General features: G+C 56.8%; 1 protein-coding gene across 1 annotated transcript; it reads left to right on the top strand.

The window, feature by feature from the left end:
* Window positions 1-804: 804 nt before the first annotated feature.
* On the top strand, window positions 805-27,685 carry PPL (periplakin). Its single transcript, XM_059826476.1, has 22 exons — window positions 805-866; window positions 10,754-10,853; window positions 11,435-11,589; window positions 12,080-12,200; window positions 13,137-13,262; window positions 13,537-13,578; window positions 13,706-13,867; window positions 14,332-14,439; window positions 14,971-15,066; window positions 16,086-16,208; window positions 17,114-17,260; window positions 18,058-18,209; window positions 18,763-18,860; window positions 19,154-19,311; window positions 20,262-20,440; window positions 20,544-20,682; window positions 21,505-21,698; window positions 22,067-22,217; window positions 22,517-22,600; window positions 23,604-23,720; window positions 24,404-24,496; window positions 25,001-27,685. Exons 1-22 carry the CDS (start codon window positions 805-807, stop codon window positions 27,683-27,685), a joined length of 5,292 nt encoding a protein of 1,763 aa, XP_059682459.1.

Raw genomic sequence — 27,685 nt, 5'->3', positions numbered from 1 at the left:
CGGGGCGGGGGGGGATGCTGCGGGGCGGGGAGGATGCTGCGGGGCGGGGGGGGGATGCTGCGGGGCGGGGGAGGATGCTGCGGGGCGGGGGAGGATGCTGCGGGGCGGGGGGGGATGCTGCGGGGTGGGGAGGATGCTGCGGGGCGGGGGGGGGATGCTGCGGGGCGGGGGAGGATGCTGCGGGGCGGGGGGGGATGCTGCGGGGCGGGGGGGGATGCTGCGGGGCGGGGAGGATGCTGCGGGGCGGGGGGGGATGCTGCGGGGCGGGGGGGGATGCTGCGGGGCGGGGAGGATGCTGCGGGGCGGGGGGGGGATGCTGCGGGGCGGGGGAGGATGCTGCGGGGCGGGGGGGGATGCTGCGGGGCGGGGAGGATGCTGCGGGGCGGGGGGGGATGCTGCGGGGCGGAGGGGGGATGCTGCGGGGCGGGGGGGGATGCTGCGGGGCGGGGAGGATGCTGCGGGGCGGGGGGGGATGCTGCGGGGCGGGGGGGGATGCTGCGGGGCGGGGAGGATGCTGCGGGGCGGGGGGGGGGATGCTGCGGGGCGGGGGAGGATGCTGCGGGGCGGGGGGGGATGCTGCGGGGCGGGGGGGCCCGGGCCGGGCCGGAGGCAGGGAGGGAGGAGGCGGGAGGAGGCGGGAGGAGGGAGGCAGGAGGAGGGAGGCAGGAGGAGGGAGGCAGGAGGAGGGAGGCAGGAGGCGGTGCAGCCCCGTCCCCGCCTCCCGGCGCGGTGCGGGCGCAGAGGCTGCGGGGCGGCGGCGGGGGAAGAGCAGGCGGAGCGCGGCCGAGCCGTGCCGGGGACGCGATGCACTCGCTTTTCAGGAAACGCAACAAAGGGAAATACAGCCCCTCCGTGCAGAAGAAGAGGTGAGTGTCCCGACCCCGGGCAGCCCCGTTCCATCCCCACCGCCATCCCGGGGAATCCCGTCCCGCAGCATCCCCCTCCCGCTGGTGGGGCTTGGCGGAACCGGGGTACCCCCCCCCCCCGGGGTGTGGGTACCCCCCGAGGTGTGGGCACCGAGCTGGGTCCACCTCTCTGGTGGCGGGTGAAGGCACCGGGATGGTTTTTCCCCAGTCCCACTCACATCGCAGTAGCGGCGGCTTTGGGGAGCAGGTTCCTTCGCTTCCCAGGCGTGTGCTGGATTAGATCGTAGGGAAAAAAAAGTCTTGCTGTCCTCAGCCTTCATCCACTTGTTCCATCAGGACCAAGTATTCAGCCGATCGTCTTTTCCTCAGCTCTTTCTGATGGGTTGGGGACGCGTTTCAGTTGTACCGGTTATAAAAAGAGCAGCGTGTTGAATGCACCCCACGAACGGTCACCGTTAAAAGGCAAAAGATGTAAAAATCCCCCCTCCGAGAAGGCTTGGCCCCTCTCCGGGCTGTGCGATGCATTGCCGCAGGAGCGGGGCTGGAGAGCGGGCAGCCCCTGCCCGCGCAGGGCGGGTGGCACAGGGGACATTTTTCCCAAGAGGTGGATGTTTGGATCAATTCAGAAGCGTGTCCTGTGTTTCCCGGAGGAGCTGCAGGGGCTCTGGAGCACACGGAGCGGGATGGCTGGTGCAGATTCAAGCCCGTGGCTTGTTCATCCCTCTCCATCCCTCTCCAGAGGCACCTGCCCTGGCTGGTGGGCTCGGAGCAGCCGCCCTGCTCCCAAAAATCCTCCTTTGGGAAGGAAACTGGGGAGCTGGCAAGGGACTGAGGTGCCTTTGGGGACCCAGAAAGGGACCGGTCAGCCCAGAATGCGCCGACATCTTCTACACTGTGGAAGCCCCTTGCTGCTCCCTGCCCATGGGTGCGGTGCTGTGGCGTGTAGGAGGGGTGTTCCCCGAGAGGGGAGGGTGCTGCCCTGGCACGGTGGGTGCTCAGGCTTTGGTATTTGCTGAGCTCCCTCCGTTCGGGCTGAGGCTCCAGCTTCAGCCCTGGGGATGGGCTCCCCTGGCAGCCCGGCTGGTTCAGCAGGGCCACCCAAGCTCCTGCTCCTGAAGCCCGGGGCACGGCCCGCTGCCAGCTCCTGCCCTGGGGAGCGCTGGCAGGAGGAGACGGGGGTGGTGTGGAGCCCTCTGAGGCTCAGCATGTGCCTCCCCGATGGCCCCAGCCCCAGCGTTCCCATGGTCGAAGGACGGTGTAAACACCCAGTTGCACTTCTAGTCTTCGGGGGTGTTAGTGGAAGGTTTGAAAATGAGAAACGCCGCACCTGGGTTGACATCTCGGGACTCTGAGCAGCGTCAGGGTGTTGGGAAGCGGGAGGAGACAGACCCGCTCTGTGCCGGGTACCCACCCTGTGATCCCCACCCTGGGGCTGTGGCCGGGGTCCCCACTGCTGCGCTCCGAGCACTGCCAGCGCCGGGTACCCCGTGCTCATGTCATCTGACAGCGGATGGGGCTTGGGAAGACGGTCTTCCCTCCGCCGCCCTGCCCGCGAGCCCAGCCGGCTCTGGGCAGGTGCCAAAGCACCTCGGAAGGCTGCGGGCCAGGCTGAAATCTTTATTTTTCTGGCTGGCTGGTGACGGCTGAGGAAGCAGCGCAGGGCTGTGGCCTCGGGCCACCCTCCCTCCCTGCGCCCCGGCTGTCCGCGCGCACCTCGGGGAGGGCTGTGCTCATTAGCCCCAATTTGTTAATTCCTGCGTTGGAGTTTACAAACATCTGTGAATCCAGGGAACACTCCCACCGTGTGGAAACAGCCCCACCATCAAGATGGGGAAGCCGGCGCCGGACCGGTTAAACAACTCGCTGGAGAAGGATTGCGAAGAAGCGAGGAGCTCCTGCCGCCCCGGCCCCTGCTCCAGGCGCTGCCAGGCTCCCAGCCGGCTCCCGCCCAGTTTTGCTGCTAGAAAAACAGAGCAACGCTGCTAAAATCAACCAACCGCCCCCGCCGTAAACAGGGACGGAGATTTTGATACCGTGTACAGCCCGGCCTCATCCTGCACTTCGGCGAGGCTGCGCAGCCAGGGTGCAGGGGCTGCACCTTAGACGAGGGCTTAGTGCCAAGGTGCTGCCCGTGACCAAGCCTTCAAAGCACAGCGGTGACAGGGCAATAACCGAGCACCGGTTTGGCAAGCGTGCAAGGGCGCTGGAATGTTTCCTGCACGCAATGAGGAGCCGGGGCTACAAGCTCAGCTGATTCAGTTAGGGGTTGCCCGGGAAGCGCTGCCGTACAGCAGGTTGTAACCTGACGAGGAGCCGCTGTCAGTCTCGGTGGCTCCTTCAGCCTTGGGACGAGCCCTTCCCATGATGGGGCCATCACGATGAGCAGCACCGGAGACTCAAGATCTCCGTGAGTCTGTGCAGCTCAAGCCAGGCGCTGTGATCTGCCTGTGAACAACTCTTTGTCCCTCTGGATGTAGGCAGCCGCCCTTCCCCAGCCCCTTCAGCCTCCCATCCAAAGTGCCTTGAGGCGGACGGGCTTCGAGCAGCTCCCCTGCCTGTCCCCGAGCTGCCCGCAGCACGCCCGGAATGGCGCGGCGCTCGCACCCAGGCGAGAGGTGGGGGCGGGCAGGGATGCGTTTCCCCGCTCCATCCCTGCTGCCGTGCCGGGGATGCAGGTCCCCACAGGAGCTGAACCCCTCTCCGAACAAGGAAGGAGCCGTTTATGGCAACCACCTCTGCGTCTCGAGGCCGGTCGGCCCCACGCTTGCATTAGCAAGGAGGAAAGGCAGCCTGCTTTGAAGCTGTAATAGGGCAACAGCGGGGAAAGAACAGGAGCGGCATTAAATCCTGCAAAGCTGCCACGGTTTGAAGACGACTTGGTGCCGGGTCCTCTGGCCTGCTGCAGCTTGTCCATCCTCGGCAACACCAGTTGAGGCTTGGAGCGTGTTGACCACGCTGTGCCACGGCTTGGCTGGCGGAAAACCACAGCGATGCTCTGAGCTGAGCGCCCCGGACCGCATCCCCATCCATCCACCTCCTAACGCCACTCAGCACCAGGGCTTACGTTACCCCCAGCGCGCAGGTGATGCTCCTCAACAGGCGTTCCCCGTGGTTTTGGTTTTCGGAGGCACAAATTAGCAGGACCAGGGTCCAAGTCTCTCCTTAGGAATATCCACTGCAGCTCTGGCCTGGCCTTGTAGTCTCCAGGCTCAGCAGCCAGCCCCATCCAACCCCGGGCACACCAGTAGGTTTGTGGGCATCTCCCTACCTTGTCTGGGGAATGTGGATGATGATGAGGACATTTCTTTTGTCTCACAGACTTGGTTGCTTTGCACTCACCCCATCCCGGTAGCATAAAGGCCCTGGGATTCGGCTGGGACTGTCCCTGACTGCTGTGTTGTTAGCGCATCGTGTATATATATATGTGTGTGTGTGTCCGTCCCTAGAAAGGAAGGCAGAAGCCTTCAACAGGGACGTAGTCTGGGGTAAAACCATCACCCTCCTCGCCGTTATCTTCGCCAAACACTTGCCACCCTTAGAAAACAGGAGGTTGGTTTCTCTCTTAGAAAGTCCAGGCTTGGGAGGTAGAAAACACAGCTCAGCCTTGAGAAGTAGCTGCTGAAACTCACCCTCCGGCCAGCAGGAAAGATGTTCATCCTTGGGGTCCCCCGGTGAGAGCATCCATCCAGGCGGGTTCCCAGCCCTGGAGACCCTTAACGCTGTCAGGAGACCCCGTCCCCACCTAAAAGGAGGTGCAGGCAGCTGGGGCAGAAGCGGGGAAGGCTCTGCCTGCAGCGCTGGCACCCATTTCTAGAGGCTGTTTGGTAGGGCTGGAGTCGGCGCGAAGGACCAGACAGCAGGTGAGTCAGGGGAGCTGCTCTGTATTTACGGTGGAGCAAGCCTCGCCATCGCCTGGCCTATTTCTGCTTTCATTTCCATGCACATTACAATAATGTATCACCATTACGAGGGAAGATAAATATAATTGAAACGAGCTGGACGAAACACAGCAACCCTGCTGTCCAGCTACGCCCTAACGTGGGTAGCTTGACGGCACGCTGCTCCGGAGGTTCGAGCCAGACCTTAATCTCTCCCAAACCTGAATTACACTAGCCGTAGCCCAGCCCTTTTGTCCTCTGCTCTGCCACAGTTTCACTCCAGCGTCGTCGTAAGCGGCACAAGGGAACGTCGTGCAGTGGTAGCTGCGGCTCGGGGAGCTTTAAGGGCGTTTATAGTTCTGTGCTGGGGCCTTCTGGAGGATTCGTGCCCTTTAAGTCCCTCCTGAAGTCTGGTCTCCAGCAGCAGTGCTCACCTGGGTATGTTTTTTATGAAATCTGTATAAACAGAAACGAAATGGAGATGGAATTGAGAGCAGCAGTAGGTGGTCGCTGCCTGATGCACCGTCTGTGCCTCCCAGGAGTGGGATGCGGTAAGCAGGACCAGCATCCGTGCTTGGACTCCATCCTCAACCCACTCATTTGTCCCTGGCCGAGCAGTCCCACCTGTGGAGAAGCTCCTGCCGTGAGAAGGTTTCCCAGCAGGAGAGCAGGGACACGGCCAGCATCGCTGAGCTGGGGCAAGGAGCAGGACAGAGCCCTTCCCATTAACCCTCCCAGCAAGCATCTGATTGACGGGACAAGCTCCCAGCAGGAGCGTTCCCAGGGATCGTGTCAAGCCATCAAAGCTCCAGGAGTATCTATTTGAACATCCTCACTTGGGGGGGGATTAGTGAAATAGTTTGGGGAAAAAAAGGAGACAGAGAAATCAAAGGGATTTCCTACCGCTTGCTAGCAAGCGCAAAGCCAGGGTGCAAACCTACGGACATCCCGGAGATGCCGACTTTGGGGAAGTTTGCTCCAAAAAGCTCTTATCAGTGACCATGCAGCCTAATGGGAAGGGAGGAAAAAAAATAAGAATAGAGAAAAAAAGTCCAGTTTTGAGCAATCGAGTTTCCGTATCACAATCATTATCATTATGTTTGTCTGTTGAGAACTTCTCAAAAAAACCCAAAACACAACCCACAACCAAAACCCTAAGAAAACCCCCAAAATCCTCAGAAAACCCCCAAAATCCTCAGAAAAACCCCAAAACCCTAAGAAACAAAGCATCACCTGGGGTCAGAATTGTGGTACATGGATGAAGTGGAGTCTGCCACATGGCAACTGCCTCCTCCCAGCTCCCCAGCTGGGAGAAACCTGAAAAAACCCTCCCATTCCTCAAGGGAATAATCTCGGGTCCATCACACCAGCCAGGCGATGCTACGGCTGCTGAAGGTGATGCTGAACCAGAAATAACGCTTCTGCCAAGCGCAGCTTTTCATCAGTGATATCATTTTTTCCTTCAAGATCAGAAAATGCTAAAGTTCTCCAGAAACAGCCAAGCCAGTTTTTCCAGGGTTTTGGGGTTTTTTTTTTTTCCATTTTTCAAACAAAGACTTATCTATTTTAGCAGAAAAGCTTTGCATTTCCCTTCCCTCTGCCGGAGCCTCCCAAGGGCCGTGCCCTGGGCACCTTTGCTCCTGCCTCCGCTCAGTCTCACGTGTGCTGCCCTTCCCAGCTGGGCTATGGCCAAATCCTGCCCTCCTCCCTCCCTCCCCAGCGCCGCTCTACACTCCGGCCATCCCCTCCTGCCTGTTTTTTGGTCCCGGCAGCCCTTTGCCTTACCCTGCCAGCAGCTCCGCTCCAAAGCCCGGATGCACCTGCGGTTCTTCCCAGCAGCTTCCCAAAAGAGCCATCTCCTGCAAATGCCATCCACACGCTTTTCCCGGGCCGGCCAAGGATTCCTCGCCGCTTCGCCCATCACCTTGCACTTCTCCTGCATCTTCCTCCTCTTTGCAGATGGGGGAAGCCGACCTCCTCCATCCCCTGGCCCGGAGATTTGAGCCAGGCTTCAGATTTCCCAGCCCATCCCTTTGGCACTCTGCTTGAGATCCAGACGGATGCAGGGATCATGCTCGTCCTCTTGTTCTATTAACACAGACCCAGCTATGGGGGGGGCAGGCAGATTATTAATAGTGCTGATCTTCTCACATCAGTAATATCTAAGTTGATTAAGTGGCACAGAAGTGATGGGTGTGCAGAAATAAATACAGAAATAAGAGAGATCATGTAGGAGAGAATAAGATCTCTCTTATTTCTGTATTTATTTCTGCACAGAATTCATAAGTGTGCAGAAATAAATACATAAATAAGAGAGATCTTGCAGGAGAGAATAAAAACTCTCTTATTTCTGTATTTATTTCTGCACACTTATTAATTCCATGCTTCAAGGAGCAGTGGGGGTGAGCTGGAGCAGGCACCAACCTCCCCGTTCACGGTCCCACGCCGTGTTCGGCACAGGATGGGTGCGGAGGAGCAGCTCCCCGGACACTGCAGCGGCTGGTTTGAGATCCAGCTCCCGTGGGGAGGTTTTTATTAGATCTCTCTGTCCCAAAACCTCAGCCGGTGACAGTCACCCGCTCCGCCGGTGACTCTCGCGTAAACCGCAGAGGTGGAGAGAGCAAACAGCTCTTCTTGCCTGTGTCAGGAAAGCCGAGGCTGGGCAGCAGAGCCGTGCCCACATTATACCCGGGCATGTCCTTGCTTGCTCCGAGTGAGCTCTTCCTTTTCTTTTCCCTGGTCACTGCACATGGCAGCAGGAGTTTCTGGATTACCGGGCAAACCGTCCTCTCTGATACAGGGAAATGCCATCCTCCGCCCTCCCTATTCCCCCAGCCCCGACACCCGCTTCTGCTCCCTGCAGCGATGGAGAAGGGGCCGTCGCCCCCCGGGTGCTGCCGGGGCTGTGGGCAGAGGGTGGCTCTGCCCCGGCACCGGGTTCCCCGAGTCACCGGGAAGGATGGCCGGGGGCAGCGCCACCAGCTTGGGAGCCGGTGGGCAGGGCACAGCCCCGGCTCCGTGGCGGGGTGATTAACGGGGGTGATTAGAGCTCATGGCTCAGACCCGGGGGAAGAGTGGGGAGTAGGGGACGAGGAGCACATCCTCACCCGGACCCATCATCCCCATCCCAAACCGGCCTGGCTGTTCCAGCAGCGCGGCCAGGGAGGATGCTCCGGGCAAAGCCAGTACCTGCGTAAGGGTGTCAGGGCCTGAGTGTTGCACACTCACCGGTTCCCGGCACCCGAGACCACTTTCACTGATGCAAAGCGAGCACAAAGGCCGGGCAGAGTCCCCAGGCTCAGTTCTGCTAGACCGGACCGGGAAGCCGTGGCTGAAACACAGCGTTGCCACTGATCTCAAACAATCCCCGGCTTAATTTTATTTCCCCCTATACAATTTAGAAGCTTCAAAGCCAGAACTTGGAAAGCCCCAGACATCATCTGCTTTTTGGGATGGTTTTTCCCATCCATACTATAGGTCCACTGAAACCCTGAAGATTCATCCTTGGGCTTGTAGCAAACCCCCTCCCAGCTCTTCCCGAGCCCCGCTCAGTGCCGGTTCAGCTCCTGGCTATCGCAGCTAAGCATCCCCAGGTCCCACCTGGTTCATCAGCCTCTCCCACCCTCAAAGCTCGGGTGGCCTCCTGTTCATCAGTGAGCAACGAGAAGGCTCCTCGGTGGTTGCAAGCTCTCTCCGGATGCAGGAGATGCCAGCTCTGAGTGTCTGAAGACGCACGAATGCGGGCAGCGCATTTTAGTTGCCCAGCTTCAAACCACTTTCTCTCCACTGATCTCATCTGACGTTTTCCCTGGTTTACATGGGATGATGCGGATTAGAAGAAACCCCAAAGTGGATTTGGAAGAGCTGCTTCTACCATTGCAGCAGGATCCAGCCACCCGCGCCTCATCTCCCGGTGCACCCCTGCACCCTCCAGCTGTGATTATTGAATAGAAAACGAGACTCATCCTCGCAATTATTGCAACCGGCCGCACGACTCGCAACGACCCCTTCGTTTGCTCCTCTGCTGGGAAATGCCTGCTCGGTTCGTTTCTGCTGATACGAGAGGGCCCGTAATGACGGCAATTCCTCTGCTCATCAGGAGGCAGCAGCAACGGTGACAGACACAAACCGCCAGCCTTGCTGGGTACCGTCCTGATGATGCAGCTTCTATAAAAAGAAAAAATTCCGTGTAAATCCTGCCCACGCCAGAACCTCCCAGGGAAGCAGGAACTTTTGTGGAGCTGTCAGATGCTACGAGGCTCCTGCAGCCCGGGGCAGGGTTCGAGGTAGGGAGGAACAAGCCCAGAGCTGGGTTCTGTTTTGTTCTGCTGCACTGAAAGCGACAGCACACGTGGCAGGCAGGAACGTCTCCTGAAGCTCAGCACCAGTGCCAGGAAGGAGGCTGGCCAGACCCGGGCTGGCCAAGCTTTTTCCCCCGCTGCCCGCGCTGGAAAGGCAGCAAGCTGAGACGTCCCCACTGGAGACCGCGTGGGGTCCCCGAGCTGCACAGGACTGACAAGGCCACGAACTGCTCTTACCTGCTGGTAGCTGTGTGCTGGCGCACATCCAGGGAAGCCCCAGCAAAGCCCTGGAAGAAGACTGCCTGGGTCGACAAGCCATGTCCACGTTCAGCTTTCACCCCTCGTGCTGCAGAAGACAGGAGGACATGCCTCGTGCTGTCCTGGAGAAGCTCACATGGTCAGCCCCTACCCCGGGAGGGATGTAGGTGCTGCAGGAGCCCTCGGAGCTGGGCTGACGAAGCTGCTGGATGAGAGTGTCCACCCGGGGACGCAGGAGCCCTCCACGCCATGAGCAAGCACGGTTGGGCTGCTGGTGCTCCACCAGACAGCTCTGCTCTCCCCCAGCCTGCCCCACTGCCCTTCAGGAGACACACAAGTCACCTACTAACAGCTATAACAGCAATTAACACCTCCAAGTACCATATAAAGATTCATTCTACCACCACATAACGAGGTCATTAAGGCTTATTATCCCCGCTCTATAGGTGGTTGGGATTGGAGTGAGCCAACCCTTGGCTTAAGCCCACGTGGCAAAGCGGCACGGCTGGGACGCGAGCCCCAGCCTTGCCACCAGCCTTGGCTCTAGGAACCCTCCAGCTGCGGGGACCATCGGGGAGCACACCCTGCTTTCTGCCTCCGGTCTGCAGAGCTGCAGCAGGAGAGCTTGCGGGCATCGCCTGGCACACAGGTCCTCTGGAGCCGGCCCTGGCACGCTGCAACCTCTCCTTGCAGCCGAAGTGACAGCAAGAAGACGAAATGTTTAAAATAACCCCAGCAATGCAAAAGCTGCGTCACGGGTTCTTCTGACTCTGCTCTAGCTCAGCCGTCGCTGGGAATATTGGGGCTGGCCCTGCACCCTGCCAGCCCAGCTGCAAATGGAGGTTTGGACCAGCATCACCCCCGGAGCAAAAAATAGTGCCTAGCAAGAGACAAAGCACCGAAAGATAGATGCAATGTGTGCTGTCCCATCCCTTGATTTGGTTTAAATTGTGAATAACTCCTTGCAGGGCAAGGAAGCCCTGACCACGGCACGGAGGAGGCAGAGCTGGGGCTCCAAGGCAGGGCTGTGCCCCAGAGTGGGGTGGGACTGCCAAGGGCACAGGCAACAGCCCGCACGCAACAGCCTCAAACGGGGTCCAGGTCCTCTCTACCGCTCAGGCTCCCCCATTTCTCCTTGTCCCCTGCAAACGGCTCTTTTCATTCTTGCTCCGAAGCCAAGGGAGGCTCAGGCTCGCCTACGGCATCGCTCCCATTTCCACCGTGCGGGAGACACTAAGTCCCTGCCCGCCACCCCCCTCCTGGCAGAGCAGCCGAGTATTTTGGAAAGTGTTAGAAAGGCAGCAGTGAGTCACGCGCAGCTGCAGTCCCTGGCAGGCTCGGCTGGCCCCCGGCCACCCCCGGGGTCACGGCACCCCGAGGGCAGCCCCTGGAAGCAGCTTAGGGCTGCGACCGTGTTTGTGGGGTGACGAGTCTCCCTTTTTCTCCCCAGCATCTCCAGCAAAGAGCTGACCGAGCTCATAGAACGCCTGCAGAAAAATGCCGACCAGGTGGAAAAAAACATCGTGGAGACCGACTCCCGAATGCAAAATGTAAGCAAGCCGTGGCCCCGCGCACGCGGGCTCCCCCAACCAGCCCTGTCCCCCACCCCGGCTCCCTCCTGCTGCAGCCCTTCCCGCTCCACTGCGGTCTCCTCTCCTAGGGCACGTGCGCACGGTCACCTCGCCCTACGACGGGTACCCGGGCCGCGATGATCCGTAACAGAGGGATGCACGGGTTCCCCTGGGTCATGGCAAGAAAGTGGGAGGGTGTAACAGGCGACAGGGCCCCAAAATTCTTCCCTACCCCGCGGCTGGGTAGCACTGCGCAGGGCGGGGATGCGCGTCCCTGGATGTGCACCCCAGCAGGCAGCTGGGATGGAAGGGAAGGGGCCTGAACCATCCTCCTCTTCCCAAAGGGTACGATGCATCCCAAAGCGATGCAGCCCCCGCAGCCACAGCCTTTCCTCGGGGCTAACATAGGCGAGAGGAAAGCAAAATACATCCCTGGGAGGACAGGAGATGGCAGAGCTCCTGCCCATCTCTGGTGCCCAGGGGCAGCATGGCGGGACGACCTCTTGGATACCATTTATTTTCCCCTCGTGACCCTTCCTCCCCGCTCTCTACCTGCCCAGGACTTGCACAAGATCAAGGCATGCCAGCCGCCGCAGTACAAGGACCTGACGGCTCAGAAACTCACCGAGTCGGACAAGCTGCTTTACGTGCTGGATGGGGATGCAGCGATCGCCCGGCACATGAAGCACCCCCAGGGTGACATGATCACAGAAGAGTGAGTACTGGAGGGCAAAGACCCGTCCCCAAAGCCTTGGGGGGGGGAAGGATCCTTCTCCAGGGGCTCCTGCCCACAGCTGGGGGAGGCACCGCAGGCTGCTCCTCAGCCCAGCTCCCATTAAGGTGCATAACCCGCAGCCATCCTCAGGCACGTGCGCCTGCTGATGGCAGCTCTGCACAAATGGCGGGGTGATATCTGCCGGGCGGACAATGCTCTTCCCCAACACCAGCCTGCCCTGAAGCTGGCGGACGTGCTGAGCAGCCCTCGGCAGAGGACGGGTGCGCAGGAACCTTTGCCCTCTCCCTCCCCAGCCGATTGCACAACGCGGCGGCTGCCAGCCCGCCCGGCAGCGCTGGCCTTGCCAAGGTCCCCTAAGGACAGTCCCCCCCGCATGGCGGGGCTGGGAGAGGATCACCTACAGCTACCGATGCTAATGCCGGCCCATGTCCACGTCCTGCATCCCACCCTCATCTTTCCCTTCCCGCAGCATCCGGCAGCTGAAGGAACGAGTGGCAAACTTGCGCGTGAAACACAACCAGATCTACAGCTTCCCCCTGCAGCATATTGAGCCCCAGGTCAACTGGTCAACGGTGATCGAGGAGAAGCAGGTACCAAGGGGACCATCAGTGCCACTGCCTGGCCAGCAGCACTAGCTGGGGACAGGCAGGACCTCGTGCATCTCCCCGTGGAGAAACAGGCTCCTGGAAACCTTCTTGGCTGCTTGATACCGGGAACAGCAAACAGCATGGGAAGGAGGTGGGATGCTGGGTGGCAGGGCAGGGTGCAGAGGTGGTGGAACAAGGCCAGCTGCTGTGGCACCAGGAATTGGTGCTCGAAGCGGCACCAGGCTAAGCAAGGAAAAGCTCTGGAGGAGCGGAGGGCTACGATCCAGCACCAGCCTGGCCTTCAGGGGATGGGCTCCTAAGGCTCACCCTGGCCATTGACCTCTTGGGTGAGCTTGGGCAAACCTCTACCCTTCTCCATCCGAGGACAGAGACCGCACTCCCTCTCCAGGCAATGTGCTCCCACGCCCCACTGTCCTAAGAGTGGAAAAGCCTCTCCTTATACCCAATCTGCATTTCCCATTTCAATTTACACCTGTAATCTCTCACCTTCCTACCACACAGCACCCTGCAGAGCCTGGTTCTGTTTACTCAACAACTTCCCCGTAGTTATGGGATGGGTGCTCTTAGGTCCCCTCCCAAAGCCTTGCCTGCCAAGGCTGAACCAGCCTCAGCCTCTCCTCTTGGGTCCTTGGCTTGGCGTCCCCAGTCACCACCTGCTTTGGGCTCTACTCTGTGGCCCTTCCTCTTCATTTTATCCCAGCACTACACTCTTCCAGCCAGAAAAGGGTTAAAACCCTCCAACTGGCCTTCCCACGGCCACTGTCCCGCATGGCCACCTTCACTCCCAGGCACCCACACGCTGCCTATGCTGGAGCCCATCCAAGCCCAGCTCCATGCCCACCTCCAAGAGGAGTTTCCCAAATCTTAGCTGCCACAGCCCGTTCCCCCATCGCTAACCTCAATTCCTGTGCGCCGCAGGATGCCTTAAGCTGCAAGGGCTTTGGGACCGACCTGCCGCTGGTCAACAGCCAAGTAGAAGAGCACAACATCTTCCACAATGAGGTCATGGCCATCGGCCCACACATGGCCAAGGAAGGCAACAAGGTCAGCTCTCTTGCCCCTCTCTCTGCTGCCCTGTCCCAAGCCACTGATGAAGGCGAGGGCATCCCACCATCCAAGCTCCTACAGCCTGGACAAGGTTGGCTGGTCATCCAGCTCCACGCCTAACCTCGGAGCTGAGCATCGTACACCAACTGTAGCTTTACAATGAGGCAAATCCCATAAACCCCACATCCCCCTCCCTCCTCCAGCCCCCGCCAGACCACCACTCTCCAGAAATACGCTCCTAACTCTTGCCTTGCTTCTCCTCTGTCACCAGGAATACACCAGTGACTTCCAAGCTAAATACCAGAAGCTGCTGGTAAGAGACCTCCGAGATCCCGGGGACAGAGCCCTTGGCAGGGGTCCCTTGCTGGGGTGGCCAGGCACCCCCAGGGGACCCGTGGAGAGGAGCTTTGGGCTGAGCTCTCCCCTCTGACCCTTCCCAGGCTGGCTCCCAGCAGCGGCAGCAGGATCTGAATTCCCTGCAGGACTACATGCAGCGCTGCACCAACAAGCTCTACTGGCTGGATCAGCAGGCGAAGGACCGGACCCATTACGACTGGAGCGACCACAACCTGGATTACCCCAGCCGGCGCCGCCAGTACGAGGTCCGTGCGCGCTCGCCTGCCGCCTGGCCCCGTGCCGGCTGGGTGCTTTGCAGCAAGGGAGGTGGGCACGGGGCCAGGGGAGCAGGCTGGGGGTTGGACGGGGACAGAAAACATCCCTTCTCCGTGCCTCAGTTTCCCCCACTCCGTCATGAAGCTCTTTTGAGATGTACAGATGATAGCATATGGATAGTAAGGTTAATCCTTACCTCCTACCAAAGATAATGCAACAAGGAAGCTTGACAGCTTCCTCATTTTCCTCTCTCTTATCTCGCAAGCATTCACTTGGCAAGAGTCACATCTTTAGCAACATCTGCAAGAGAAGGAAAAGTGGGACTGCAGCAGGGGAACATCACGCTTTCTGTCTTGGGGAGCTGTTAAGACCTTTCAGAGTAGCTCAGTTACAGGAGGCAGCCAGGGTCCCCTCTCTTTGTGCGGGGATCAGTATCTCACCTCTCTCCATCTAGAACTTCATCCACCGGAAGCTGGAGGAGAAGGAGGAGGCCATCAACAAGCTGCATGCGGATGGAGATCAGCTGCTCGCCCAGAATCACCCTGGGAAGAACGCCATCGAGGTGAGCATCAGGGATGGGCTCCAGCTTCCCCACCCGCCCTGGCGCTCGGGGGACTTGCCCAGCCCTTCTCCAGCATGGGACCTGGTGCCAACACGACTCTTGACTTTACTGCCTGGTACGCCGAGTGGGAAAAAGTCTCCTTCACCTCCAAGTGTGTAAACACCATCGGAGGAGCCGAGATAAACCTAAGGACCTCTTCCCATCTTCCTCATTCCTGTGGCGATTACCCGGTACCTGCCTACAAAGGATAAATTATGGTGGCAAATGCCACCTTTGATGGGAAGATGGACATAAGGCCACAGGATTTGCCACCTCCTCATACCCATCGCCACGCTCCCATCGGAGCATCCCAGCTTCAGACTAGCTCTCCGGTATTCCCATCCTAGCTTTGACCTGAGCATCTGGGTGGCTTCAGAGGAAACCAAGGAGTTGTTTGCTCAAGAAGGAAACGGGGGCTTTCTGGTGGCAGCCCAGGCTCACCCCTAGCACGGGACATCCCGCTAATGTCCACCTCCCACCCCTGTGTTGCAGGCTCACATCGAGGCGGTGCATGCCGACTGGAAGGAGTACCTCAACCTGCTGATCTGCGAGGAGAGCCACCTGAAGTTTATGGAGGACTTCCACAAGGTACCAGATCCCCAGGAGCAGCGAGGCACTGTTTGCTCTGCACAGCCCAGAGAGTAGGTGCTGGGTTGCAGGAGACCCCAGCAAACATACAAGCTCCTGCTGCTCTGGAAACAGTGTAGAAGAGCGTTAGTCCTTTAGTCTACGGAGCTTTGAAGGCTAGGAGGACCACTTTGAGCTGATAATACAACTCATAATTGCTCAAACACCAAAGACAGTAATTGCCTGGCCAAAGCGTAACTTGCAGAAAGCATCCGCTCCAACGCTGAGGTTCAAGAGCCACAGTCCAACTTGTCCACAGGCCAGCAGAGGTACCACACCCCCAAAAAAAAAAGGCATAGGGAGACCTTGAGTGCTCCTCTCGGAAGCAGAACAGGTCCCAGTGGGGAAATTACACCTGCAGAAAGCAGAGTTGGCCCCCCGGGGAGCCCTGCGCAAGGGCTCAGCGCCCCAGCTGAGCTCGGCAGACAGATGTCTGCTGGATAAATTCCATCCGGCAGCCAGGGAGGCTCTGCAGGGGAGCAGGTCAGGCTGGATTCCTTTCCCACAGCCTGGGCGTGTTGACGACGTGATGAGTCTGTTGCCAAAGCTGAACCCCGCTGCCCAGCCCAGGCAGTGTCTTTTGTGGGTATCTGCCAGAATAACTGCCCCGGGGGGTGGTTTGTGCGTGGAAGGACTTGGCTCTGCCTTCTCCTTGGCGCTGGCAATGGAGACACCATGCACCGTCATGATGCTGTCCTAATGAAACAAAACTGAGGGCGGGGAAAGGTGGGATTTAACAACTGCAGGAGAAGACCATGGAATAAGCTGCCCCTGGTTGCCTTTCCCCTAGCTCTGCTGTCCTGAGCACGGGAAACAGCAATTCCTCGCCTTTCTCCACGTACTTCTGGGTGTCCAGATGCCCATCACAGCTCCTGGTGGCTGTCCCTGCTCTAGGCAGCACAAAGACCAGGGTGCTGGGGTGGGTCCTGCTCCATGTTTCAGCAGGACCCTCTCTCACGAGAGATTTTGCCTTTCTGTAGTTTCAGAAAGACACTAAGGATGCCCAGGAGCTCTTGAAGAAGGTGGATACAGACCTGGACCAAAAATTCAGCCCGGAGTTCAAGGACAGATACCAGCTCGAGTCTCTCCTCCGGGAGCTGGATGTGAGTATTGGTGCAGGCAGGACCGCAGGGGAGGCAGCGGCAGGAGCCAGTGCCCCTACGACACCGACGGAGGGACAACCCTGCCAGAGCAGGCATCTAGCCCAGCTTTCTCCACGGCAAGCAGCAGGACCATGCCTCCCTTTGCCCGGCCTTCACCCAACTCTTCCTTCCCCTCTAGCTAGAAATTGCCTCTCCCATAGCAACGCAATTGCTCACTGGGCTGGTTTTTATTTGTTCTCTCATTGAGTTAGCGCTCATTAAGGGCGGGAGCATAATTAGACCTGCTGCCAGAGGAGGTTGTGGAACTTGCTGTGCTGCCGAGAGCTGGGATGTGAGATCGCCCACTTGGGAAGGGCTGCGCTGAGCCGAGCCGCTGGCCCAGCCCAAGCGTGCTGCAGCAGGCCCAGATGATGCACGTGTCCTGGGACAGCTGATAGCTCTTCCTGAGGGGTGTCCCCCTCCTCCTGCATGCTCCATCCCACTCAACGTTGTGGGATACCCACCTGCACAGCTAGAAATAGAGCAACCGATGGAAAGCCTTTTCATGGGGCTCTAATTAGAGCCAATAGCTGGGAATGGGGCTATCCATCAGCGTGCAGCCACGCAGATGAGGACCATACACCAGGGAATACCTATTACTGCCCGGTGGCTAGTGCCAAGGCATGGCAACTCATGGGCACAGTCCCAGCCCTCAGCCTGGCTGCAAACGTAGGCAGGAGAGTGCAGAAACACAACGGCTGCAGAGCAGGACCCATTTTCACTAGCATAAGCAAAAGAGAAGCCGCAGTGTCTGGCCCGGCAGCATTGGTATGAGGTTCTCCCCCCAGCCCTTCCCAAGCTGGCAGAGCCCTGGAACGCATTCTTCCCACGTTTCCCTACTGGTTTTGGTCATTACCCCGTGCTAGGACCAGGAGAAGGCCTTGGACAAGTACGAGGCGGTGGTGAAGTCCCTGCAGGAGCGCAGCCAGCACATCCTGCCCCTGCGGTACCGCCGCGAGACGCCGCTCCAGCCCGTCCCCGTGGAGGCTCTCTGCGAGTACGAAGGCGAGCAGGTAACATCTCCCTCATCCCCCGAGCGATGCAGAGGTGCTGCTGGAGACCGTCTCTCCTCGGGGGGGCACTGGGGATGGAAGAGGCACCTGGGGAAGGAGCAGTTTTTGCTCGTGCCCAAGCGGCGATGTCTCCCGCCGTAGGGACAAGGTCGTGCTCACCCCGGTGGGAAAGCAGCTCAGGACAAGCAGTGCAGGAGGGGTCGGGGGGACCTGCGGACAGCGTGCCTATCGCACACCCTTCAGGAGGTTGCGACAGCCCGGCTCTGTCACATTCCCACGCTCCCTGCGCTGGGACAGCGAAGGTGTCCGGGCGTGTTTCTAATCAAAGAAACTCACCCCACCATCACAGGCAGAGTCCCGGCGGGCACATCTGCATCCCCCATCCCCACCATGGCGGTATCAGTCTTTGCGGGACTGAGCTGTTGACCGAAGGGATGGGACAGCAAAGCCGGCAGACACCACGGGAGTGGCGGGGGCCTGGCAAGGAGCGAGCAGCTCCGGCTGACTCAGCCGCCTGCCCCTCCAAAAAGGAAAGCCACAGCACAGCCTTGGAAACGCCTTCTCATCTCTGCCCTAGTGGGAATTTGCTTGCCAGGGCTGTTGCAAGAGGAGGCATGGCTTCATACCTGGAGGCTCAGGGGAGGGAGGAGCAGGCACATGAGTTTTTGGCAAGCGGCAGACACTTGCAGAAGCAAGAGGGTGCCGAGAGAAGGCCCCACAAGTGCAGCTCCCCAGGGTGTGGAGCAGGGCGGGTGGTGTTTCCTGACCTGCTGCTGTGACCGGTTCCTGTCCCCCAGGGCCAGATAAGCCGAGGAGCCCACTATACCCTGCAGAAGAACAGCGGAGACGTTTGGGAAGTGGCAGACAGCTCAGGAGACAAGATCAGCGCCCCGGGGGTCTGCTTCATGATCCCCCCGCCTGACGCAGAAGCAATAGCGCTGGCGGACCAGTACGTGCCCCCCACCCTGCCGGACCCTCCCGCTGCCCCGGCAGCCTTTGCCTTTGCCTTCACCAGCCCCAGGCCACCCCACCAGCGCTGCACCCCTGATCTGGCAGCACTGATGCGGGGCTCCTGCCCCAATTCCCACAGCGAAGCCGTGCCTGTTCAAAGCCTCAGGCTTTCTCCAGGAGGGATTCCTGCCCCCTCCTGCCTGCATACAAGACCCCACCTGGTAAAAATGGGGCCAGCTCTGAGCCATCCAGGTCCCCCTGCTTCTGGGAGGCTGTTACGGTGGGGGGAGCTGCCCATCCCTCCCTCAGCAGGCAGGTACCTGCCTTTGCTGCCTCTTCCCTATTCCCACCCCTCCGGTGAAGACACTGCTCTGCCCCTTTGCCAACATGGGGTGAAGGTGCCTCTCCCCCACTTGCTTCATGGCTGCCTTGAGGGGCCAGGTCCCCTGAGCCCCTCCAGAGCTGCCACCTCCTTCCCGGAGCAGCACCGGGATGGGCGACGGGGTGATGGACTGACTCTGACCTCATGCCCACGCTGTCCCATTTTGCAGAATTGCCGATCACTATGTGACCGTGAAGGAGAAGACGGCCAACTGCAAGAACATCCTCCAGCAGCGCTACGAGGGGCTGAAGGCAGACAGCATTGGAGGTGCGGCGCTGGAAGGGCAGCTTGGGGCTTGCCCCTTCCCAGGCACAAAAAGGCTGTTGTAGCCTTCAACTTGGTGGCCCATCTTAGGGGGGATGTCACCGAGAGCTTCCCATCTCCCAAGGGTCCCAGGGACAGCAGTGTTGGGATGCGTGCAGGGGCAGAGCAGCCAGGCTGTGGTCGCAGCAGACAGGGCTCGGGGAGCGGAGGGGAACACGGGTTTTGCACTCACCAGTGGGACCGAGCCTAGACGCAGCTTCCAGCCAGCTTTAACCTAATTTCCGCTCGTTATCCAGATGCTGCATCGGTTCGGGGGCGCCAGCTTCTGGCAGGGCTGGAGAAAGTGAACAGCGACCTGGACAAGCAGGAGAAAGCAATAACGGCAAACCTCCGTCCGCCGCTGGAGCAGAGTCGGGCTGTGCAGGACAGCACCGAGCGCTCCAAGGACCTGAAGGTACGGGGCTGTGGAAGCAGACAGACAGTGCTGTACAGGGACCGTGCTCCCAAGGGGTCTCCAGGGTGGTCCTCAGTGCTCTGGGTGCTGTAAGCGCTTCCTGAGCCCGGGAGCATGCGGGCATGGAGCGATGCTTACAGCTGGCTGCTTCTTCCAGTGGAGATGGGGAGCAGCCCTTTGAGCAGCCTCAGAAGCCAAAACCTTTGCCCTGCTCCTGGCCCAGCTCGGTCATAGAAAGGTTGAATGGGAAGAAGGTGATGGCTGCAGAGTCTGGACTGTGAGGAAGAGAGGGAAGCCCTCAAGTTTTGATCCTGCTCATACTCTGAGCACAGCAGGGATGTTAACTTTCACCATCACCATCTCAGAAAGGAGCAGGAAAACACCTATGGTCCAGGGCACTGTTTCTCCTTGTAGACCTGCTCTGCTAGGCTCCAGTGCTGGTAGCATCCTGCTCCTTTCCTCTCCTTCAGACCCCTAATTAAGCCAGGCTCCGTGCCACAAACCTCCCTTGCTTTAGGAGGAAGTTCAGGTCCTGGTTACATCACCTGCCGAGGGCTGTGTCAAAATCCAAGGGCCACCACAAGTGAAAGCAAATTGCGCCAACTGCCTGCAGCGCTTTGATGTCCAGGCAAGAATTCATCCGTCAGGCTGCAGAGTCCAACAGTCCAGATGAGTCCAGCATGTTTCTGACAGAGCTAGAGCTGGTGGGAACCACTCCCCAGCCACAGTTTCCTTGCTAAGGGCTAGCTAGCCTGCCCCAGAAGAGATACAAGTCAACAGAGAGTCAACAGAAGATATCCTTCTGTCCCCCACAGGGCTGAAAGGCATCTGCCATCAAACACAAGCCCTCAGCCCTGACCTCGCTTCTCACACTGGACAGCCAAGGGTCAGCTTCTTTGTAGCCACGAGGTCCTAGTTCAGTTGCTATAAAGGCTTTATTCCTACTGCAGAACATCACCAACGAGGTTCGTCGCATCGAACCCGAGAAAACGAGGAAGATCCAGGAGTGCGAGGTCTTCATCGAATCCGTGCCGAACACTGGCAGTGCCACCTTGGTAAAGAACAAGGTGGAGAATACCAACAAGAAGTACGACCGCGTGGTCCAGCTGCTCAGCGCTGCCCAAGAGAAGTAAGTCATGGCTTAAGTCACGGCTTGAGCCGGACATGATGTAGGATCCTGCAGGAGACAGGTGCAGGCGTGCTTAAACACCTTTCCTCTTGTGTCCATACAGAGTTGAGGTGGCCACGCACCTCGAGAGGAGCCTCCAACAAGGCCGAGACCTGCTGTCTACCTATGAGAACAAATTGGTCATAGATGACACGGTACCGGAGGATTTGCGGGTGGTGGACCGTAAGAAAGAAGAGCTGCTGGTGAGTGTTGTCTCCAGCCAGTTTTCTACCCTATTGATGTGCTCCCACATCCAAACCCACTTTTCAAAAGCTTGGGTAATTGCTGCTCAACTCGCAAGCTTGAATCAGTTGGCAAAGGGACGGCTTCCTCCAGCTGGAGATGAGACCCCGTGTTAACTGCAGTGATCCCCACGTACTTTAAATGCAAACCGTTCCCATCCCCAAACCAGAAAGCAAATGCCAGTTGAATATTTGTGATTTGACAAAAGGACTAATGGAGAAACGAAGGATAAAATGGTGTGGGAAAAGCAACGTAGAGGTCTGATACATGAAAGAGATTGACTTAAGGAAGGTTTTGAGAACAGCTATCGCTAGGAAAAGTTACTGACCAAAATTGGCAATCCTTCTGCTAGAAAGGCCAAGAACTGGCTAGGCCAGAATTTTCTGTCCTTCTTCAGCTTCTCCAACAAGTCCCCAAGTTCAGACTAGCGTGCAAAAGCTTTCACAGCTCCTTCTGGAGCTGTTGCACTGGCAGGAACAGGGTTTAAAGCTTACATGAGGAGCATCAAATATCTTGCACATAGTATGCTTGCTTTTTAAGATTAACAGGTGGAGAAGGGAGCAAGAGCTAGCTCTTCTCCCCATCGGGTTTACCAGATGGCTCTGCTTACAATGCAAACCTCTAACTTGCTTTTCTCCACAACCTGTAGCACGACTGCAGCTCAGCCATTCCTTAGCATCCTCTGCGGCTCCTGTGCAGGAGCTGGAGTTGATGGGGAACAGTGACAAAAGCCTGGCACGTGTGCAACCCCAGAGAATCCCTCTCTCCTGCTTTTTCTCCAGGCCATGGGCACCGAGCTCCAGTCCAAAAGGTTCCTGCTCAATGAAGCAGAGCAGAACTTGCTGAGGACAAAGACGTGCTCCAACACCCTGGCCAGCAAGTTCCAGGAGCACTGCCCCGACATCGAACGGCAGGAAGCCGAGCTCTACAAACTCAACCAGCGCTTCAACAACCTCAGCAAGCAAATCGACCACAGGTAAGACAGAGGATAGGATCTGCTAGGACTGGACCAGCCCGGAGAGCCGGGATATTTACAGGGGAGTTGGAACCACACTGAATCTGGGAGAGGCATAACGCCATCATGGGAATGAGCAGTTGCAGAAGGGATTCCAGGGAGGGCTAAGGAGGAAGAGCAAGAGGTTCCTGGCATGCACTGGCTGGGTAGATCTGGGCAGCCTTTAGGATTAAGTGCTCTTGCAACAGAGACGGGGGCTTTGGCAAGAGAACAACTCTGGCTCAAATCTGTGTCTTTAGGGAGCAGGGGAAGCGGGGACGGGTTAAGAGGCGTTTGCAGAAGACATAAGAGATGTGGTAGTGCTGAAGCTGAGCTGATTTCCCCTACAGAACGCAGACCCTGCAGAAAGCAAAAAGCGCCTATTCCAACTACCGCACCAACTACGACAAAGTCAACCAGTTCCTGTGCAACATACCTAACTACGAGCCGCAGGAGACCGACAACATCCAGCAAGTGGAAACGAAGCTGAAGAACCAAGCGGTAACTCTGAGAGCACCCTGGGTTCCATGGGCAGAGGAGAAGGAACAACACTAAGAGATAAGGAGTAGAACTTAGAGAGCTCCTGAACATAAAAGAGAAAAATATAAATACTTATTAGCTTCATTTATTTTTAAGCTATAAGGTCCCACTGTCCTACCTGTGCCTTGTTTACATGTACCAGGGCAGCTCGAGAAGGTTGTAGTTCTCAGTGTTGTAATTTTAATGGCAACCCTCAAAAAGGCTGAACGAAGCGTCTGGATTTTGTGTTCCCTTTGACGTGTATCCTCTGTGCATGCCAGGCGCTCCTCAGTGACATTGCAAGCAAGGAACAGGAGGTGCAGAAGGTCTCTGCCACAGCTCAGCAATACCAGCAGGCAGTGAAGGTAAGGACTGCAATTCTGGCAGTGGGAGAACTTTAACATAGAATCACAGAATGGTTTGGGTTGGAAGGGACCTTTCAAGACCATCTAGTCCAACCCCCTGCCATCAGCAGGGACATCTTCAACTAGACCAGGTTGCTCAGAGCCCCGTTCAGCCTGACCTTGAATGTTTCCAGGGATGGGACATCTACCACCTCTCCGGGCAACCTGGGCCAGTGTTTCACCACCCTCAGTGTAAAAAAAAAAAACAAACCACTTCTTCCTTGTATCTAGTCTGAATCTCCCCTCTTTTAATTTAAAACCATCACCCCTTGTCTTATCCCTACAGGCCCTGCTATAAAGTGTGTCCCTGTCTTTCTTCTAAGCCCCCTTTAAGCACTGGAAGGCTGCTGGAAGGTGTCCCCAGAGCTTCTCTTCTCCAGGCTGAACAACCCCAACTCTCTCAGCCTTTCCCCATAGGAGAGGTGCTCCAGCTCCCTGATCATTTTTGTGGCCTCCTCTGGACCCGCTCCAACAGGTCCATGTCTCTCCTGTGCTGAGGACTCCAGAGCTGGATGCAGGACTCCACGTGGGGTCTCACCAGAGCGGAGTAGTAGTACATCCTCCAAGGAGCCACCTGAAGAAAACCTAGTGCCCTCGCTTAGTCAATTCCTGAGCTAAAACCAGGTTATATCTGCTCTCATGCTGACATCATGTGGCCATTAGCATGGGAACTGGCTCAGATTTATTGTCTGGGAAAGGCAGGTTTCCACTCCAAGCCCAGTATCAGTAAGACAACTGGAAGGTCAGCACATGCCTGCAGCTCTGCTGTTATGGTCACAGGGCAATACCCGACTCAGAACCTGTTGGGAGGTCCTGCTAACAGTGCTCCAGGTCCCACCATCCTCAGCAGCTCACCCGAAACACAGGTCAAGGGAAGAAATCATTAAAGCCAGGGTTTAAGAGGGACCTGCGCATGAAGGGGACCGAGAAATCTCACTTTCCTCCCGGGAACTTCTTCCCACAGGACTACGAGTTGGAAGCGGAGAAGCTACGGTCCATCCTCGACCTAGAGAACGGCCGGAACGGGTACATGAGCAAGAAGCCCAGGCTCCAGTCTCCAGCTGCGAAAGTGAAAGAGGAGGTAAATAAGGGGTGGCCTACAGCAAGCTAAAGCAGATGACAGCTTACGGGACCAATGGGGATTTTGCAAATAGTTGTATTTACTGTCGGCAACCTTGGTCCCAGAGGGGACGGCGGGGAGGGCAGAGAATCAGGGGAGGAAGGGATCTTTTATCATTCTTAACCCATCAATATTTTTGGGCTGGGCTGGCCAGAACAAGAGAGGGAAAACGCTGGATGTAGCACTTTCTGAAAGGGAAAAGGAGGAAGAAAAGCCAAAAACCTGGAAGTTTTTCCCTTCTCCAAACTTTCAGAGAGTGAGATTTCACCACCAAAGACCACGTGCTAGATAGAAATACAGCAAGAGCAGGCCACAAGCTACTTATTTATGCAGGATCTGTTTGCTACCTGCCTCAAACTCATCCTGCATACCGAGGCAGGCAGAAGGGTCCACCTCGTTCTTCCACATCTGCACCTTTTTTTGTGTGTATCTTGAGTAGGAAACGGTACAGTATGACCATGAGAGTGTGTGGGCATGGGAATCACTCTTCCTCCCCCAAAGCTTGGCAGATCACCGCTGCAGAAAGTTTTTAGAAGAGCACCCAGGGTTACTTCTTTAGGGCCTGGCCATTGTTTCTATTCAGCGAGTCTTGACCAAGCACCCCTGGTTCCACCAGTTTTTTCCAACACATTTTTGTTCCGTAGGAAGCTGTTCTGGCAGCCAAGTTCACCGAAGTAAATGCTGTGAACAAACAGAGGCTGCAGAATCTGGAGTTCGCTCAGAGCCTCCTGCGGCAGGTAAGTGATCACCAGGAGCAATGTGATGCTGAAAGGAGAGTCGTGTAAATAATATACACGTGTGCCTTTGCTATTGCAAGTTGAACTGGAAACAAATCGAGCTGCTTTTTCACACCCCCAAAATCATTCGTCAGCAGACACTTAAATCAGATAGACAACCCCTCTGTGTTTCCTGGTCCCATCTCCCACTCACCCAAGGAAGCGCCACATCATTTCCAACCCTTCTTTTGCCAAACCCATGCCAGAATTAGTGTCCCTCGTGGCTAAAAGCTTTGTTTTGACAGCAACAGGCATCGCAGAAAGCATTTCTCAGGCTGGGAATCCCCAGAGCAGTTCAAGAGCAGCCTGTTTGCAAATACCGCCCGTTCAGCGTTTGCAATAGGCAACCTCCATTAACCAAGGTCAACATCCTCCTGTCGTTTTGTCACAGGAGGCACTGAAAATAAGCACCAAAAGTATGATTATTTGCGGTTTTTTGACTACACATTCTTTTTTCAACAACAGCAACCAGAGGCTCAAGTGACAGAAGATTTTGCCCAGACCAAAAAATCCATAAGGCCCGTGGAAGAAGTCTGGAAGTTGAAGAAAGAGCTTGAGGATGAGACTCAGCGTCGGCAACAGCTAGAAGCGGAGATCAAAGCCATTCAGAACAACATTGTCCACCTGCAAAACCAGAAGCCCCAAGAAACTGTTGTTAAGAAAGAACTGCTGAAGAAAGTGCCTGACCCTCAGCTGGAGGAAAGCTTCCACAAACTGCAGCAAAACCTAGCAGAAGAGCAGCGCAAGAACCAGGTGCTCCAGGATGAGCTGGAGGCTCTTAAAATCAGGCTGCGCGTTTTGGAGCACGAGAGGAGGGAAGGAGGGCAGGAGTATATAGTGAAAGAGGTACTGCGTATTGAACAAGATAAGGCTCAAGCTGATGAAATCCTGAAGCTCAAAGAAGAATTGGAAGAGCTCAGGAGGCAGGAAGGAACCAGAGAGAACGAAGTCATCCTTTTACGCCAACAAATTGCTGTGCTGTCCAGCGAGAAGAACAAAGAGCAGGAGAAGGTAACAGAGAAGGAGGTGCTGAAGCTGCAGAACGACCCCCAGCTGGAGATGGAATTCCGGATGTTGCAAGAGAACAAGCAGAGGGAGAGCGCCCTTCGGCAGAAGCATGAGGAAGAGCTCAGCTTCCTCCAGGACAAGCTCAAACGTCTTGAGAAGGAACGGGCCATCGCCGAGGGCAAAATTACCGTCAAGGAGGTGCTGAAGGTAGAGAAAGACTTAGCCATTGAGAGAGAGGTGAATGAGCTCCGGCGCCAGTACGAAGATGAGAAGTCCAAGGGTCGTTCCAACGAGCGAGAAAAGGCTGAGCTGCTCAGGAAGATCCAGCTGCTGGAGGAAGAGAACGCTAAGGTGGTTGTCCAGGAGAAAGTGCGTGAGATTGTGCGCCCAGACCCCAAGGCTGAAAATGAAGTTGCCAACCTTCGTTTGGAGCTGGTAGAGCAGGAGAGGAGATACCGAGGCGGTGACGAACAGCTGAAGAGCTGCCAGAATGAGTTGGCTGCTCTGAGGAACAGAGGGCCACTGGTAGAAGTCAAAGAAGTCATTAAGGAGGTCATTAAGTACAAGAATGACCCAGAAACCGAAAAGGAGCTACAACGACTCCGGGAGGAAATCATAGAGAGGACAGGAGCAATTGAAAGAGCTGACCTTGAGATCTACCAGCTGAAACAAGAGATACAAACTTTGAAAGATACCAAACCTCAAGTGCATACAAAGGAAGTTGTTCAAGAAATTCTGCAGTTCCGGGAAGACCCCAAGACTAGAGAGGAGGTAGAGTCTCTGAGAGTGCAGCTAGCAGATGAACAGATGAAACACATTGACCTGGAGAGGGAGCGGCTACTCCAAGAGGAGAAAGTAAGACAGAAGGAGGAAGAACTTTCCCAGGTGAAGGAGAAAGTGGTCCAACAGGAAGTAGTGAAGTATGAGCAAGATCCTACCTTGAAAGCTGAAGTCAACTCCTTCTCTCAGAGCATTGAGAGCGAGCTGAAGCAAATTGATTGCCTCCGTGAAGAACTCCGCAAGCTGCAGAGGAGGCGGTCTGAGCTAGAGCGTCAGCTAGAAGAACTTGAGAAAGAGAGACAGGCCCGCAGAGAGGCTGAACTGGAGGTGCAGAGGCTGAAGATTAGGTTGAACGAGTTGGAAGAACAGGAGAGGGAGACAACAGAACGAGTGACTGTGAAACAGAAAGTAATCCTTCAGCAAGATCCCCAGCAAGAGAAGGAGCACTCCCTCCTCAAGCTGGAGTTAGAAGAGGAGAAGCACCGCAGACATGTCTTGCAAACTGAACTAGAAGCCCTAAGAAAGAAGCTCCTTTCTTTGGAGAAGATGGAGGTCAAAGAGAAAGTGGTCTTTTCAGAGAGCGTCCAAGTGGACAAAGGAGACACCGAGTATGAGATTCAAAAGCTGAAGAGCAATCTGGAGGAAGAAAGTCGGCGTAAGAGGGAGCTAGATGCAGATATCAACCGCCTCGAAACCAGGCTGTCCGAGGTGGAATTCAACAACTCCAAGTCATCAAAGGAGCTAGACTTACTAAGGGAGGAAAACCACAAACTACACCTTGAGAAACAGAACCTGCTGATGGAAACAAGGAGACTGCAGTCAGAGATTGAACTCACAGCAACAGAAGCTCGGGATTTGAGAAACACAACCCACGTGGACAGTGGAATAAACCTGGACTCCAGATTCCAAGCTTTGGAAAGAGAGTTAGATGATCTGAAGCAGTTATCCAGAGAAAAAGACGCCGAGATCGAGCAACTCCAGAATCGCCTCAAGACAGTGGCTATCAAGAGGGAACAAAGAGAGAACCACCTGAGGCGCTCCATTGTGGTCATTGACCCCGACACAGGAAAAGAAATGTCTCCAGAGGAAGCTCATGTGTTTGGCCTCATCGAATGGAGCCTGTTTGTCAAACTGAAGAGTCAGGAATGTGACTGGGAGGAGATCTCAATAAAGGGTCCCAATGGGGAATCATCTGTGATCCTCGACAGAAAGTCTGGTAGAGAGTTCTCAATTGAGGATGCCTTGAAGAGCGGAAGGCTAACCATGGCTCAGTACAACAGTTACCTCAACAAGGAGATGTCGATCCAGGAGTTGGCAGTCTTGGTGTCCGGAAGTAATTACACAGCGCTCCCTCCACTTTAG

Source organism: Gavia stellata, chromosome 18 (genome assembly GCF_030936135.1).
Source record: "Gavia stellata isolate bGavSte3 chromosome 18, bGavSte3.hap2, whole genome shotgun sequence".
Taxonomy (NCBI): Eukaryota; Metazoa; Chordata; class Aves; order Gaviiformes; family Gaviidae; genus Gavia; species Gavia stellata.
This window is presented reverse-complemented; position numbering and strand designations above follow the sequence as displayed.